Source organism: Ptychodera flava, chromosome 15, assembly GCF_041260155.1.
Source record: "Ptychodera flava strain L36383 chromosome 15, AS_Pfla_20210202, whole genome shotgun sequence".
In the NCBI taxonomy this organism is placed as follows: Eukaryota; Metazoa; Hemichordata; class Enteropneusta; family Ptychoderidae; genus Ptychodera; species Ptychodera flava.
In genome coordinates this window covers 32,777,728-32,794,924 of record NC_091942.1, presented here as the reverse complement: position 1 = coordinate 32,794,924, position 17,197 = coordinate 32,777,728, and the positions used below count along the sequence as shown (strand labels likewise).

General features: G+C 36.1%; 1 protein-coding gene across 2 annotated transcripts; it reads right to left on the bottom strand.

Moving 5' to 3' along the window:
• Positions 1-3,091: 3,091 nt before the first annotated feature.
• LOC139151932 (crossover junction endonuclease EME1-like) lies at positions 3,092-17,181 on the bottom strand. 2 transcript variants are annotated; one of them, XM_070724992.1, is made up of 12 exons: positions 16,916-17,181; positions 13,878-14,995; positions 13,616-13,765; positions 13,269-13,316; positions 12,800-12,967; positions 12,264-12,359; positions 11,898-12,022; positions 11,251-11,383; positions 10,558-10,673; positions 9,766-9,955; positions 5,231-5,287; positions 3,092-3,322 (listed from the first exon to the last, which is right to left on the bottom strand). In XM_070724992.1, the coding sequence occupies exons 2-12, from the start codon at positions 14,622-14,624 to the stop codon at positions 3,206-3,208; spliced, it is 1,947 nt and encodes a 648-aa protein (XP_070581093.1). In that variant the 5' UTR covers positions 14,625-14,995; positions 16,916-17,181; the 3' UTR covers positions 3,092-3,205. The 2 variants fall into 2 exon arrangements, with proteins under 2 accessions (XP_070581093.1, XP_070581092.1); XM_070724991.1 differs by lacking the exon at positions 3,092-3,322 and adding an exon at positions 4,496-4,770.
• Between the last annotated feature and the right edge of the window lie 16 nt (positions 17,182-17,197).

The window sequence follows — 17,197 nt, the reverse complement described above, 5'->3', positions numbered from 1 at the left end:
CCAAGGATATCATCTATCAGACTTCCACTGCAAAACTGTGGCCATCAAGTTTATGATATGACACGGCCAGTTGACCATGACCTGCCAAGGTGAAAGTTCATTGGAATGGTTGCTGGTAAAGTGTAGGACTAATGACCTTTGGCATTATCACTTCAATACAGAATTTCAACATCTAAATGGTTTTTAACATGGATGCATTGTGAACATCAAATTCCTTGACACACATGACTGTATACTTTACAGCTGATAGTAGCTGCCATGAAATGAAGATAACATTCAAAACCATGACTGTGTTGCTCAAAATGTCCACTTGTATTGAGGTGTCAACATCTGTAGCTCTACATAGTATTTGGAAATTCTAGTGAACAAGTGCATTTCTCCTGGCTCAAGTTTGTTGCACAAACATATTTACCTTGTCGTTCACAATGCAATATTTACAACATACAATGCAACTATTGTCAATAGAAGTTTTGTCTATACTAAAATTAACTTAATAATTACATTGGACATTTACAACAGAGTATCAGGCATGTTGACATGATTGAAGTTGACCAAGAAACTTTTATAAACCGGACAAAAAACAATGGAAGTCATCAAAAGTTACAGATAACACAGCATATGGCAGCAGTCCCTAATCTGTTTCTGCTTTGTGCTTGTTACTTTGCCTATTGTAATATACATAATGGTAGTCCATTGTTCTCCTTAGAAAATTGTGGTCAGTTAGCAAATTTGTTCAGAGATAAATGCTGCCCCTTTAAAAACTATATTTACAGTGAAAGATCAGCAAATTTTGGCATTTTTGGATCATAACAAGGCTACACATTTCCATAAAATATACAAATTCTACCCCACCAACACCATTTGAATCTGGTGGTGGAATCAGGTTTCTACAATTTGAAATCGGGATAAGATGAGAGCTTTTGATCACTCACTGTTTCATGTGACAAGTTGTTGCTAGGTTAACAATAAGAATAAAAATTCTCACCAGCATTTGAAATAGTTTTATAATCATGATCATTGCATACAAGTCAATGTTCCACTGCAGCTTGACTTGTTTGAATACAGTAATTAGGTGACCAGTTCATCTATTGCCAACAAGTCTACTCAGGTCTACTTTCCAAGGTGTAATGTTACCCTGGCAGGTGTTATTTCTTGTGGAAACCACTACAGATTACATCTGTTTGTCAGACAGGGTGAGAGAGGGGCTCTAAAAGCCAGTCATAAGACCTGCAAAAGTCCACAGCACACACTTCCCAGTGTTTCTCCGATGATTTGATCAGAAAAGTGGCCATCTTTGTGTCTGTTTTTGTCTGGGTGTGTTTGTCTAGAAAATTGTCATTGAGGTGACCCATATATGATGACATTTATTGTGTGGGTTACAAATTTAGTTCATGCTACAATGTACTTGAGGAGTTCACATAGCATCATGTCCTACCATAGCTGCACGGTGACTTGCGTGGACTCTGGACTGGACAGCAAATCGTGAACAATACAAATAGCCCCTATAAATAGTGGTTTCTACAAGGGTGCATACATTAAGATCAGATGACGGCTGGGTGTGGAAGATTGAAATTTTAGCAAATTACATGTAAACACCCTGACTGATAAAATTTATTAAATTGATACTGATTCTGTCATTTTCTTGTTTTTGCACATGTATTAACTCTCATCCTACCAAGCTCAAGTTTCATCGATTTGAGGATTTGAGGCCCCAGAGATACTGTAAACACGATTATAGAGATACTGTTTACAAAGATACTGTAATCATGTTTACTGACCTAACCCACCAGAACATATAATACCTGCATAGTTGGTGAGAATGTACATTTAGGCTTTGGCTGAATGCCATTTTTCACTGACTATAATGGCAGATAGGGAAGTGATAGGTCTGGGAAGATAGAAGTTAAATTAAACTTGGTGAATAATGTTCATGTAGCCTACAAGATTCTCAGAGATAAGGTAGGCATCCCATTTTCAACCCCTGTCTGAAATAAACTAGGGACCATTAGAGTGGAGTGACTCTACAACTCTCACCACAATGGTTTGGCCCAATCTCATTGTTTTTCATGGTATAATGGGAACTCGAAAGAGACAGACAGTTTATAGGGGAAGTTCACATACACAAGTTACTGATACCAGCGATAGTTTCATAGATGAATTTATTGTACTGATAATAGGTTTCATTATTGTTTTCTAGAAAACAAGTACCGGTATATTTTCTTCCTCTTTTCCTTGCCTAACAATGTGTTAAATACTCAGTATTAACCTTGCTAACACAAAACGGTGATGGAATATTATTGTGACCACATGAATTGTCTTGACTAAAATATTAAGTAGTCAGCAATAAATTGGATTTCACACTGATGTACACAGTACTGAACAAACTGAAATCTCTTGGCCAATGTTAGGAAGTGGAAATATTAGTATCAGGAATCTTGAAACTTGATCAAAAGTATAATTTGGTATTGTTGTAGCATTTCAACATATTTTATTCACTGTAACCATGGCAATGACCTTTCATCCCAATCTTGTGAGCTTGGCAATACCACAGAACAATGTAAACTATACTTCTGACAGATTGACTGTCAAGTATGCCTATAATTAATCATTGGTGAAACTGGGACACAACACAAGTGACAAACTCTTCAAAACAAACCTCATATATGTTTACTGAGGTTGAAGTTCAGACATTTTTCAGTCAATGCACAATACATGAAGGGTATTCACTCTGAAAGTTTGGCTACAAATTTTGGCAAATCAACTTCACAATTCTTGTTGAATCTGGCAAGATAGGGCCAAAGACACCTACCTGCACATTATGCATTGCATAGAAAGGCCATTTTAAGTTGTTTGTCGGTATTTCTCAGAGGACCGACACACTTTCCAAATTAAAAATCTTTCATTTCATTTGAGCTCCATCAAAACACCCCAAACTTGATTCTGAAATCTTCTGTCCTGATGCTGCTTTCTGTATAATGTGAAATTTATGATGCAAACTCTACAAATATTTACCATGGATTCTGGGTTATTATCATTGTGTGTACATACTTTGTCTGACTTTGCATAAATAAATACTACTAAGTTTATCATGATGCAAATTTTGAAGTTATGAAAACAATTGTGTAACAGAAAATATGATGGAGGGAATCATGTCCTGGTCAAAGGACGTCTTGTGGTTTCAAGTTTCTGGTATTTCACTTGTTTATTATCTACTGTGAAGCACTAGGTCACCATCATCCCCAGTCATGTAGAGGTAGACTCTGCGAGATAGTTCTGGTCCAACTCGCCTGGTTGTTGCCAGCACTCCAGCGCCTCTCCTTACCTACAAATGATGAAGGGAAAAATTAAAATATGAAAACTTTCTATCAACAAGAAGCCTTTGTCATTCTAAATCAATTTATTTTGATCAATTGAAATAAACCAGAAATGTCTTCTGTTTGTTGTCCTTATTCCAAAACACTTTCACCATAAAATAGGACATTCACCATACCTTTCATCCCTATTAGTCCAGTAGACAGGTCTGCCATGTGCGATTGAAAACAATAGGGTTACACACTATCTGTAGTTGAGAGGGGGTATGCTAATGATTATGGTTTGAGGACGACGGTGACGTTACACCCTTCTTGCAACCCAATTCCGTTCTGCCTGCACCATACATTTCTTGTCATAACAAAACCTTATCTTTGAAGGCTTGTCATGTCTGTTATTCTGTATCAGTGTCTGCAGCCACTGGCGAGGTTAGCTCTGTGAGTAAATTAATTCTCTTTTTACCAGGCTCCATAGACAAACCACAGAAATAAATACAACTTGGGATAAAGAGGATTAAGATAATGGTTTATCTTGTTTAGATGAGTGTTATCTAGTTGTTTGGTTTGGTTTGATTGGTTTGATGGTTACTTGTTAAAATTCCCTCTGAGCAAAAATAACTTCAAACATTTCTTTTTTTTCTAATTTGTAACATATGAGATAAAACCTTTGACTTTATATGAACATAAAAATTTTAAAGTGTTTGTTCCATTTTACATCATGTTCATAAAGAGTCAACTTAAATGATCCTGAAATGTCTCAGGTCAAATACTGGCCAAAAAAGTATGTGTGAACATTTCACATTTGAGACGGTGCTGCCAGCCAGACCTGAGCTGGTCACAGTATATGGACAGTATGACTTCATTCCTATCCACAACACACTGTCTAAACACAGCAGGTATTTGTCATGTGTAAAATTCAACTTGCTTTAGGTACGGTGACTGTACAGACTACTGCATTTGTGGATAAGATGAACACAGAGAAAATAAACTAAAACAAACAAATAACTTCCAAATTCATAACAATGAACTCATTGTTTACTATAAATTTCCATAATTATCATTTATTATTGATTCTGTACAAGCCATAAATCTATTTAATGCAAACATAATGCTTAGCAGAGCAAAATGACACAGTGAGAGAATGTATACAACTTGTGTTCATTCTGTTAGTTGACAAACGCACTACAAATAACCATATTTGGTTTGCTTGTTCAGTGGGTCACAGGTCATACAGAAATCCAACCTGTCTCAGACTGACCATTTGACCATGTAACTGTTACACTCACCTGCTCATGTCAGTCATGTGATATTTTTTGAATCAAGATTAGGATCAAAGGTGACCTGTACTAGTTTGAAAGGGTGCATCTATTAAGTCATTACTCAGACTGAAATGCCTACCTTCATGGGCGATGAGTCTCGTAACCTGGTACACACTGATACGAGTCTCATAACCTGGTGCAAACTGATACAAACATGGGTGTATGCGTTGACTTTCATACATCTCATCATTTACAGTCTAGATTATAGGAGGCATCAATTTCATCTAAATGTTGCATTGCTTTTGAAACTTAAGCTTCTGAGCAATGTACGGCAGACATACTTTGTCAAATGTGGCATTACAAAGCTTGCTGACTAAGAACAGAGTTTTCACAGTTCTCATAATCAATGTTAATTGAATCAGACACAAGGAATGATGTTGTAATTATAAAGAGCAATAAATATTTTATATTCACTGATCTACAGCCATCATATTCATACTATAAAGTTATCAACGTCAAGCAACTGAATTTATTGTTATAATAACCAACTAAAAATATAATCCTTTGACAAAACATGAAGCAAAGTGAGATCAATTTTTTCAGTTTGACTCAGTTTCAGTTTTCATGGCAAAACACCATCAATTTTGGCAGTGTATTACTCACCACTATATCTTGCAAGAGTTTCTCAGCCTCTTTTACGGTAGAACATTTCTGATATGCCTGAAGGTTAAAAAAAAATAGTTATTTTAACATTGCCCATAGCTGAGACATCTGTACTTATATCAAACTAAATTGTATTTCATAGCAAAATGCATATCCATTCATTTCTATCCAACTTCTTATCCTATAATCACAAGATTTGAGTTAAATTGTCAAAAACAGAAGTAAGAAAATTGGCCATGAGATGGCTTCAAACATTGCAATAATTTATTAACTGTAGAACTACCATATGGTAAAAGATAGCACTGTCTCATACTTTGCATTTCCACACTGATTTTTTTCAATTGTTTTTTGAAAGAGGGCAAAGAGAGAAGTTTTGATCTCTTTGCAGTTTTCTTGTTAAAAGTTAAAAAATATCAAATGTAAAAAAATTCTTTTCAAAAGAGCAAAAATTATTTTGAAATGCTTCATCCTATACCAGAAGAATCTGTAAACAGGTTTCATCTTTGTTTACAAGATTTTTATTTTATCTGACTTTTTGTTTTCCTTTCTTATAGTTAAGAACTGTAAATAGCCAAATGAACATTTATGAAGTCACGCTTGACAACAACAGGAAGCATTTCACAAGTGTATGAGCTGTAAAATTGGCATTCTTCATGTGCTACTTGCGGCATTGTGTGCCTACCGACGACATTATTGATCATCGATGACTCATAATGCTAGGTTTCCATTGGACCAAAGAGAACAAGTCTGTCAGACATTGCATTACGTCAAATATGACCTCAGTGCTCCGTTTTGCAAAATTTTTCTATGATTTGGAATCATGGACACCAACAGATAATAGTGCCAAGCCAAGGTTACTCAAATATTTGAATTTCAGAGACAAGTCTTGAAACAATATTTATAATAAGTTATTACCAGCAACTTCACAGCTTTGTCTACGGACATGGTCATTCATGACTGGTCATTGAGGTCACTTTGTTTATCAAACACTGCATAGTGGAAGACAATAACCTATAAGTGCAAGGACCATACTCAGCACTTGAACAAATCTAAATTCAAAATGTCTGGAAGCTTTCTCTAGTTTTGAGGTGGTATTCTAAAAACTTTGGAGTACAATACCAGAACTATGGAAAGGTTCTTGACAAGAATTCAAAGCAATCCATTCACTGTCCTTCTGCCCACCCAAGAAAGGTCACTGCACTTTTATCACATGGTTCATCACCACAATGATTAACGCCATGGTTACAGGAGATGACAAACAATGGCAAATTAATTGCTACAATCAAAGTCATTGTACATGTGACAATTTGTACTTGAACTCTACTTTGGGGACGGACCTTCAGCTCAACAGAGAGGCCAAAATAACAACATGCACAGTATTTTGCATTGTGTTTTGAGCATCCTTTTTTTGTACAAGCAATGAGACTATATAAATAATCACTCAGTAGGATTACCTTGCTGATTTCAAATACAATCACTGATTGGCAGTGGTTCAGATACTGAGTAATTCTATATTTGTATTACAGAGTTGGGCAGAAGTCCAGATAAAATTATCTGAATGACTGTTATTTTTATCTACAGGACTGATTTGATCCTATATCACCTGATGGTGGATGTATCGAGTGAGAAACGATAATGCAAAGTAGTGCATTGATAAGTATGTGATTAGATAGCAGATTTGTAAATTTTGTTTTTGCCTTCTTAAAATCTATATAGTTTTTTGACAAGGATTTGGCAGGGTACACATATTTTTTCAACAATTTTCAAGCTGTACATTCTTTTTCAGATTTCATAAAGAGTTTGAAACATTTTTTACACAAATTTCACTGCAAATATTTATCAGTTTTTTACCTGCTCTCCCTGAGTACAGTATTGCTAGTTGTAATTTATAATATGCAATTGGAAAGTTAGGCAAATTCTAGCATTGACTGTCACTTTGTTTGTCTAAGTATATAAAACACTTTTCCTGTTGGAGAACTTCATAATTGTTGAGAATTGTATCAAAAATCTATGGTATTAAAAATAATGATATGTATTAAGGGCTTATAATATACTTTCTAATTGATAACAATGATGATAACAATGCATTCTTAATCAAAAGATGTTACAGTCCTATAAACCAATGCTTATTTCTATGATGGATATGAGGGTTGTCACATTCCAGGGATTCTGTCATCGGCACTGGAGTGTCCTCATTGCCAAAGGAACCTTGACAGGTTGTCACTGCCTCATGGTCTCTGAGTCTATGTGTCATGGTGAACGGATGTTGTCACAGCCAAGCTTGATATCGTCTTTGAGAAGAGTCAAGGATACAAAAGTATTTCCAGTTTTCTCATGTCTATGGCGTTGACACAAACTACGGGATGCCATGACTTCCTTCAGTATGAGTATTTGCTAACTTTCAATGAGTTGATTGATACTTTAAGGTGGAATGCACCTTAGGGACAACTTTTTCAGTTTGACTCTCAAACTTTTCAAATCATGCTTTGGTCTATCACTGGTGGAGGCTCATTTTGAAGCTCTGGAGTAAGTTCATCAGCTCAAAGATCATATATGATACATGATATTGCTAAATCTCACAAGATCTAACTGTGCATCCCTGAATGTGCTGGGATCACGTCTGCATCTACAATGAAAAACTAAAGAAATTTAACAATATTATCAGATCAGTTTTATTCAGACCGACAATCTACCTTTCTTTTTCAAAGACACACCAGAATAGACCATCATTAAATATCAGCTCTATACCTTGTGCACATATGCAAATATTGTACAAATTTGAATGATGATTTTGGTCACAAATATGACAAAAATAACACTGTGCATTTATCAGTAAGACGATCATGATAGAAGGACAGTGACACAAGAGATGGTTCTGACTCAGCAGTCGCACTGAACAGTTTTGTAAACGCAGATAATGTTTTGAAGATAAGATTGAAATGGGATGTAATGATGCTTTTATCAAGTGATTCTCTGGAATGGACTTCCATCGTTCATTCTCACAAGACTGGAAATGATTCCATGAATAATCATCAAAAGCTGTTTTTGTTACCAATGACAGAGACAGGATATGATGCCACAAGATACAAGGAGGTAATGTGTGTGCTATTATTCATTTGATTATTCTTTTAACGCAAACTCTGCCCATGGATGACTCATAAAATATACAAACTATCACAAAGATTTTTAATTTTTCCAGTTATATTCAAATGAATGACAATTTATGATAACCTTTCCTGTCTTTATTTGCGTCAAAAGTTCAAGGGTCTCTGAATGATGCAGTTGGATCATGGAGTTAATGATCTTCTAACAAACAAACAAACAAACAAATGAACAGGATATAGTAACCTTTCATCAGTCCCCTTTTTGTACTGCGCCCTCACTATACATTTTATCCTATGCTGTGTTTCATTCCCTTTGCACCACCACTTGTATGTGCATCAATGTGAGTTCAAATTCAAGAAGTTGACATAAAATTCATCCTCCATCTCATAAGAGTTCAAAGTTTACATTTGCACAGGGGATTCAGTTGAATAGGAAATAATTTTTTTACAACTGAACTTGCAGCTTTAAACTCCTTATAAGATCAAGCTTTTCCTTATAAGATCAAGTACATCCAATATCTGTTATTTATAGCTTGAATGAACCAAGTCAGTTTTTGAAATATCATCCTTTAACTGACGACAATGGAATTTTATGAAGTTGAATGTGCAACAATGTCATTTTAGGAGTGTCTTTAGTTCTGTGGTTCAACTCTTCTCACCTGATCCCGTATGAAATCAACATTGATACCGGTAACAGATAACAAATGTACACAACAAACAGGACATTCCCACCTCTGTTTCAACTTCCATATAGCGCCCTCTATTAACCATTCATAACTGTCAGCACACATGTCAACTTTACCAGTAAATAATATACATAGCAAACATACAGTATTGCTTTTTCTGCATGTCAGATTACCTCCCCTTTTAACATAAACATGTGAAATGGGAGCTAAAAAGGATCATATTGTTCAGCAAAAGTTGGTCTTCATAGAACTCAGAACAGAACCCCTTCTTTTTTTTTAGCTCCATGGCTTCTTTAATTTGGAGTGTTAGATGTAGCTCAGCGAGCCCTTGTCAGTTTCACAGGCAAAACTCTAAGCAACAAATCAAGATTTTATTTTTTTGATTCACTGTGCGTATTTCTGCTTTCTGAACCAGCAGGTTTGTTATTAGGGTGGTAATGGTAGATAAAATGCATACTTTATATTTTAGTGTCACATCTAGTAAAATACTCATCTTGGTCTTGTGATGTTTGAGGGAAACCTTGTCATTCTGTGAATAAGAAACTCTGACAAAACTATGTAATCCAGATCATTGATTTGACCATCAACAATTTGCCTATGATTTAACAGGGATTTTCAACATTGACAGACTTCCTTCATAAAACACTCAGAAAAATCAAACTTGGACAAGATGCTCAAAAAGATATTTTTAGTTATTTTGAAGAAAGAACACATGAGCAAAGAAAATATTTGAGTATTACTTCACCTGTATCAAGAGCTGTGGTGATGGGTACACAGACACAATGGCAGATGATACATCCACGCTCACATTCCGGAACTGCTGTAGCTGCTGTCTCCAGACTTTCAACAAACCTTTCCCATCTTTGTCAACTTTGACCCCTCCGGCCCATTCATTGGACACATGGAATGAAAACAGTCCTTTGTCTCTTTCTCTCCTACCACAGAGAAAAAGGCAAATGTAAATTGGAAGGGCTTTGAGGTTGTATGGGAAAACCCTAATGATATGTCTATTTATGTCTAGATCTTTCTTTTGACTAAAGAGAGCATTTCTGTATTGTCTACGGTGATGTTTGACACCACTTTAGTATCAGAAAAATTGATGACAAAATGCACATAAATGTACCCTATATGGCATATCAACAATAAAAGAAAGTTATTTGCTGAGAAAATATCATATGCGTAACAAACACAACTAGAGGTTGACACGGTAAACTTTCTTGAAAATTTGCTTGACTGTAAGCACTGACAAAATTTGCATGTTAGAGAGTATGTTAACATACAGATCCCCAAGGAAATGCTTTTCTCAAGGGTCTAGAGTTGAAACAGCATTTTTCAGTTTTCCCCTCCGTTTCCCAATGGTGGCTTTAATACATCACAGCTATACATAAGTGCGCCCTCAACGTTCGGGTTCAGAATATGAGATGTTGAGGCACATACACCATCTGTATACGACAGATAAAATGCTTTGAAAGTCTACCCATGACGGTAAACAATCTCTTCATAAAATGTTCAAAAGAAATGAAGATATGTAACTTACTTAAATGGTGTCTCAGCGACAGCTTTTGTAAACATAGCAATTAACTCTGCAGCCTCTGTTGTTGTCTCTGTGAACCTTACATTACAATTCACATGTAACTGCAGATCCACCAATGCCTGCAATACCAGAAGATGATCGAAAGATTGTATGAATACGGAGAAACATTATAGACACAAATTTGATATTTTGAATCTGCACATTATTCACATTGATATACAAGTAATTTAAGCTTCATGGGAATGTAAACGTTCAAGGATATCTACCAGTAAATGGCAAAACTAAGTTGTATACACTGATATGCACTTACAATAAAGTTATGAATTTCAGGGTGATATCACAATCTGGCTTGAAAATGTTGCTACAGAGTCTGTCTAGCAGAAAGTATATCTGTCACCTGCATTAACTCTGGTTTACAAACATTGGTGGCATCTGAACATCCGCTCATTGACAAATACTGAAAAATCAAAGACTGACCAAAATACCATTGGACATAACATACTGTATCCAGATTACACAATTGTAAATTTGCTGAAAGACAATGGAGTTCGCTTCCATATCTAATGTACACCAAAAGTAAAACATTTTCAAAAATTACACATACACATATAGTCTGCTTCACTTTGGTGTCTCTTGGTGGAATTTGACATCTGCATTAAGATCTACTTTTCACACTGAGGAACAGAAAGATCTCACCTCTTCCACATCAATTCTGCTTACGATTCTCGTCATTCCGTGTTTCTTTTTCCTCTTTCCTTTCTTTCCATCATTGTTATCATCACCAAGAACTGCTGAGCGGTATTCTTTATTCTGTGCGGATTTTACATCCCTGTGTGATTTCAACAAACAAACCATCATCATACGTTAGATAAAAACAAAAGAATTTCAAAAAAATGGCCATAGCGGAATAAGTTCATTTCACTGCCTTAATGGAGATTTTTCAACATCTTGCAGCTTGAAGAGACAAGTAGTGTTTACTTCTACAGCTCAGATAAACACAAAGTAACGTCTATGAGACTCATAACATATATGAAAGAAAAAAGTACGACCAACTTTTGTTGATGGCAAGATTCGCTGTACTTGCGTTAGTCTCTTAAAAAAGTATACACATCTCAAAATTTAGTATAATCCTACAGGTTCATGTGGCAATGTACTATTTCTTTGAAAGCAAATGGTGTTAATGGGATAAACAATGGTTCAAACACCAAATTCTATGTTTTAGCTATAACGTCATATAGCTCCACATCTATTTTAATATCTTTATCAGGAGTTTCACAAAAACACGTATGTTAATGATGACAAACAACTCTGGCTTTAACAGAGGTCTGAATTTATTAGCTCACCTGAAATACCTTTCCATACCGATCACAACCAGTGTCAGATTTTTCCCATCATATATATCCTTGGTAACCATGGCATATGATCTGAGCTGTGTTGGTGAACTTGATGAATATGAGCCATATTGTTCCTAAAATCAAACAATGAAACGAAATCAAAAACTAAACAATAGGGCTTACTTTGTTTCAAAACCTTAGGCTATTGGTGAAGTACACTATTCTGTCTTTATTTTAGACTTGACTGTTTATAAATGGAACACATTAAAGTGAATTCATATTCCTGTAGCACAGCTGGGTAAAATCGGAGCAACACTGATCAAAGAGATCCATGCCTACTTTTTCAAAATGTTGACAGTTGGAAGGCAGTCTCACCTCTTTGTATGAATGAACCATTTCAACAAACTGTGACATTTGCAAGATGACCAACACTTCAGGTTCCTCAGTGATTCCTGCAGAAAGACATGATGACTGGAATACAAACAGGATATAGTAGTAAATCCAGGGTTGGTAGCGTATTTGGAAGTCTTGAGGTCTGACAATCGCCAGTTCTGCATTTAATCTTTATCATATCAGAATACTACAGCCATTTGGATCTATGAAATGGCGAATAAAATGGTTTCATGCAAGATTTAGTGGTTCTGGACTGCAGACTACAACATTTGCATATCCTGGTAAATCTTTCCAATGATGTGGTACATATGAAGATCAATTTTTGAACACTTTTCTTTTCTGCCGGGATGATAATACAGCACAGAATTTTGTATGTCATCAATGCAAAACTCAAAGATTTGCAATAAGAATTCTTGCTGCAATGATATCTTTTGAAACTTGCTGGAATGTTTATCTTTTTAAAAAGCAAAGAAAAAATGAATCTGCATCTGTGAACAAAGTGACAGTTTCTTCTGTACCTGTGAATCTTGAGATTCTACCTGTAGAATCTCTCTCTGCCAGGTGACGGCATTTTCAATGGCTTGTTCAGTCAGTGAATATTTGAGCTCTTTTGACTGTAGATGTACTAAGATGTCAGCACCACCCTGGCTTTCTACCAATCTCTGATCCAGTATTGTGCTTACATACTGTGGTAATGACAAACAACTTTTTATCAGTATTCAAGAAGATGAAGTAAAAAGTTAAGAATTCACAATTGAAAAATTATCAGCATGATTAGTATCACTTCTGTTGTCTCAGTCACCACATACATAATATTTCAATTCTCAAACAAAAATGAAACATGATTACTTCTAACATACCAGGTGGCTAGTGTTTTTCAGGGCTTACCCTCTTTCTTTCAATCTGTTAAGTCTCTTCAACGAGAAACAATTTTAAGTTGTCGTAATAATAATTTATACAAATTTTAGAAAAAAAATACTATTTTACCTTGATGCACTCTTCTGGTCTTGTCGCCCTCTGTACCTGCCTTTCAGCCTGCAAGGAATGGACAAAGTCTTATCATGTTGATACAAATGGCATACTTTTTTATGCATTGAATTCTCACACATAAGTCAATAACATGAATTTCATGACTCCTTCACATTGCTACACACAGCTAAACAGATAATACAACATTGACAAGTTAATGTACACCAGAAGTGAACTTGTTAAACAAACTGAACTTTGTGATACTGATGAGGTGTTATTCTCTTCCATTAACTGTACTAAACTCATTCCATTTTAAATAAATATTATTTCAATAATCCACTGAAACAAGCAAAGTTTTTTGATACCTTTTTCCTAGCCATCTCTCTTTCCTTTCCAAGCTTCTTTTCTTCTCTTTCCTTTAATTTCTGCATCTTTTCTCTTTCCTTAAGTCGTTTCATTTCTTCTTTCTGCTGGTGTTTTGCTGCTCTTTCTTTCTCCCGTTCTTTTCTTTGAAGCTGTGAATAAAATCATTTGTAATTATTCACACATCATACTTTGAGAAAACAATGAAATTACTTTCTAGATCTAGATGGCTATCTTTCAAACATATCTACATCTCATACTTACAAGAGCTAGTTTCTTTGCCTCTGCTATTTGTTCTGGTGATCTGCGTGTCTTCTTTTTCTTTGGACCTGGTGTACCGTCATCAATATTATCAAGATTATTATCTCTGCTAACTACTTCTCTGTCATCCAGATTTCTTCTTTTCATCACACTGAATCTTTCTGGTGATGTTTCTGATGTAGCATTGCTATGGAAACCACTTTGACTCTCAGAGTTAGAGGTGCTGTCTGTAGCAAGACTCCCTAGGTAACTGGAGACTTGGGAATCCACTGAATTTGATTTTCCCTGAAGTCGTTGTTTGAGCCTGCTTGTCAATGACAATGGCAGCATTTCATAGTCCTCTTCACTTGAACTTGAAATGCACCATGTCGAAGATGCCATGTTTCTCCTAGAAGCCGATGTTTTGCTTTTCTTGGCTGAATCTTTGTATCCTGAGAGTGAGATTGTTGTTTGTTTCGAGTCAGCCACTTTGCAAGGTGGGCTGTTATCTGAGTCACTATCTGAACTTGAAAGTGTCCATGAAGAATAGGCACTTAAGGTTTGTTTGTTTCTTGTCCTTCCTCCACTGATATTGCTTTTTTTATTGCATTCTTCAGTCACTTTGTCACGAGAATTCCTCCTGACTTTAAAATTTGAAAACCCTCTGAGATCGTCATTAGGAGATGACTCTGCACTGTGTCTTGAAGAATCTTCATTTTCCTGATTGAAATCAACAAATTCCTTGGAAGTCACTGCTTTCCTTGCAGGCATGAAACATTGATCGTTAGAATCTTCGCTGATTACAATTGGACTGTTTTTTTCCCTGAGATCTGATTACCTGAAATCTGATCTGAAGTTGTCTCTTCATCATCACTTCCATCATTGTCACTCATAGAACCCCCTGCAATTTTTGAGTCACCCACTTCAGTTCTCTCTTGATTTCTTATGCCAAAATCTCTAGCCCTAGACACACTCGGAGAAACAATGAAATTGACATCTGGAAGATCGACATCACTGAGTTCATCAGTACTGCTTAACTCTTCATCTTTTATACAACATGATTCTCCTCCATGCATCACTGTTCTGCTTTGTCCGTGAGTGATACTTGTCACGCTTGTTCCACCCCTCAAACCAGCCACTGTCTGCTAAGACAGAAAAGATTGTCATTTATCTCACTTTACTGAATCTCACTGGTGAGTTGTCATAATCTTTTGACCTGAAGGAAAGTCAGCAATATCAATAAAATAAATTTTGAAGACAAGGAGGGCAAGAGTTGGTTCAGGAGGGCAAGACTTGTCATAGAAATATATACTGTTTTTAAATAACCTGTGACCAGATCATGATTTTTATGTCATTTATTGTAATTATTGTCACTGCAAAGTATGATTGAAGAAAATATCAGTAATTAATTGGTGAAATATTGCATAAAAAATAAAAGAAGCTACATTGAAGTGAACAGAAACTACACTTGTTTTAATTCAAACTACAGAATCAATCAACAAATGGTACTTCAACACCATTTACGATCAAGGTAATGATACCTTTTTACTACAAATTAGTCTCGAAATATCTATAAGAGCTTCAAAGATAATGCTATTCCTATTTTACTGGTCTGTGTCATATTGGTTTATGCACAAATCAGAGTAGAATAACGTAATCAAAGAGAGAAGACCAAAACATGGTACTTCCATGCATGACCAGCACAAACAAACCAACACATATGTAAAAATCTACACACTCAATAACCATGGAGGTATATCAAGAAAGATACTGCCTCAGCAAAAACTTAAAGCAAAGAATTTATGTACAGGTATTCATGTTACGTACAATACAAACATGGTATACACATAAATACAAAATCCTCCTTGATGTATATTGAGACATCTCATGTAAATCAACCTATTCACTCCACAATATCACACTGACAGGGGCTCATATCATGAAAGTCTTTCTTTATACCTCCATATGCTCATAATAAAGCGAACATGGACCAGCATTAGGGGTGAACCATTTGATATCCTGGGGAGGGGTCCTGGAACATTTTCAAAAAATATTCCCAGCGAATGTCTATGGAAAAAAATTCTGCCAGAGGAGGCTTAGGGAAAAAAAGATGGCTCACTAAGGTGAAAGAAATAACAATGCATCAAAAGTTACTTTCTGGAACACATTTTCTTTATTTTCAAGGCACCCTTAGGGCACAATTAATGGTTCTTTGGCCAAATACATTTGGGGAGTGCTATATTTAGATTTTAATGTCTTCCTCATATAGCTCGATCCCAGGGGTATAATTGTGGTCAGTACATGAAGCAACTTTTGGCTTTTTAAACTTACATATAAAGGAAAGTGAGGGCAACTTCACACAACGTTTCCTACCTTTAACGATGCGGTGTATTGAATCGATCAATGTGGTTTTATGATATGGGGAAACATGGCAAGACGTTGATGAATCGATTAGTGCTTTGACCCTGGTCATGTGATCTGGGTCCCCGGGAGAACCAGTTATATGTTAGAGTGATTTGTCTTAACAGTGTTTCAGAACCGAAATGCGGTTCCTTTGTCAGTCGCTTGAATTGTTTTGTTTTCCAACATGTTAGTTAGATGGTAAATGGTAAATATATGTACTAGTATTGTGTTCCAACTGATTACTGTATCTAATGTGCAACATTTTACTCCGCACACAGTAAAGGACTGTACATTTGTTGTTGGGGGAAAAAGTATCCAAATGAGGAGTGTGAGAAAAAGTTACAAGTAATCAGAGAGTGAAAAAAAAAGGTTTGAACAGTGGATCAGGTACGAAAAAAAATGCAACCTCTTAAATCTTCCGGACCCCCCCCCCAAGATATTAAATCGTCCATCCCTTACTTGCACATCAGTAAGTTTCTTATCCATGGAGGATTACGCTGGTCCTGGTGCGGTATCGCCTGCGGAAAAACCCAACTGATTATGACTGTCTGAAAAGTAAGCACCTATAGCCTCTTGATTTTACTCTCATGATACATTTCAATCACATGCAAACGACAACACAACGAAGAGATGTGTTCATTTCACCATGCGAAACTTACATGACATCCCACGCGTCCATCCAAAATATTGTTGATCGTCCTTTGCACATTGCGAGTTCTCACCAAGTCAGAGCAAATGTCTTCCTCAGATGCATCTGGTACAAAGGAAAGCACTTGGCTGACGTCATCCTGAGATGGGCAGACTTCCATTGTTGCTTACCTAAAGGAATTTTACGCATGAAACAGAGACACCTGGAAAAAATCATGGAATGTATGTGTTTTGAATTCGCCGCGCGTCGCGTCGCGGTTTGTGACAAAGTTTGTCACCTCTGAACCCAACTG

What these genes read in the sequence shown, in the direction of transcription:
- LOC139151932 (XM_070724991.1), bottom strand. Translation starts at nt 14,624, where the DNA reads ATGCCTGCAAGGAAAGCAGTGACTTCCAAGGAATTTGTTGATTTCAAT. An exon ending in GGTATGGAAAGGTATTTCAG is followed by an intron (nt 11,384 to 11,897) that starts GTGAGCTAATAA and finishes GAAATCACACAG; the next exon opens with GGATGTAAAATCCGCACAGA. An exon ending in GCAGAATTGATGTGGAAGAG is followed by an intron (nt 10,674 to 11,250) that starts GTGAGATCTTTC and finishes CTGGTATTGCAG; the next exon opens with GCATTGGTGGATCTGCAGTT.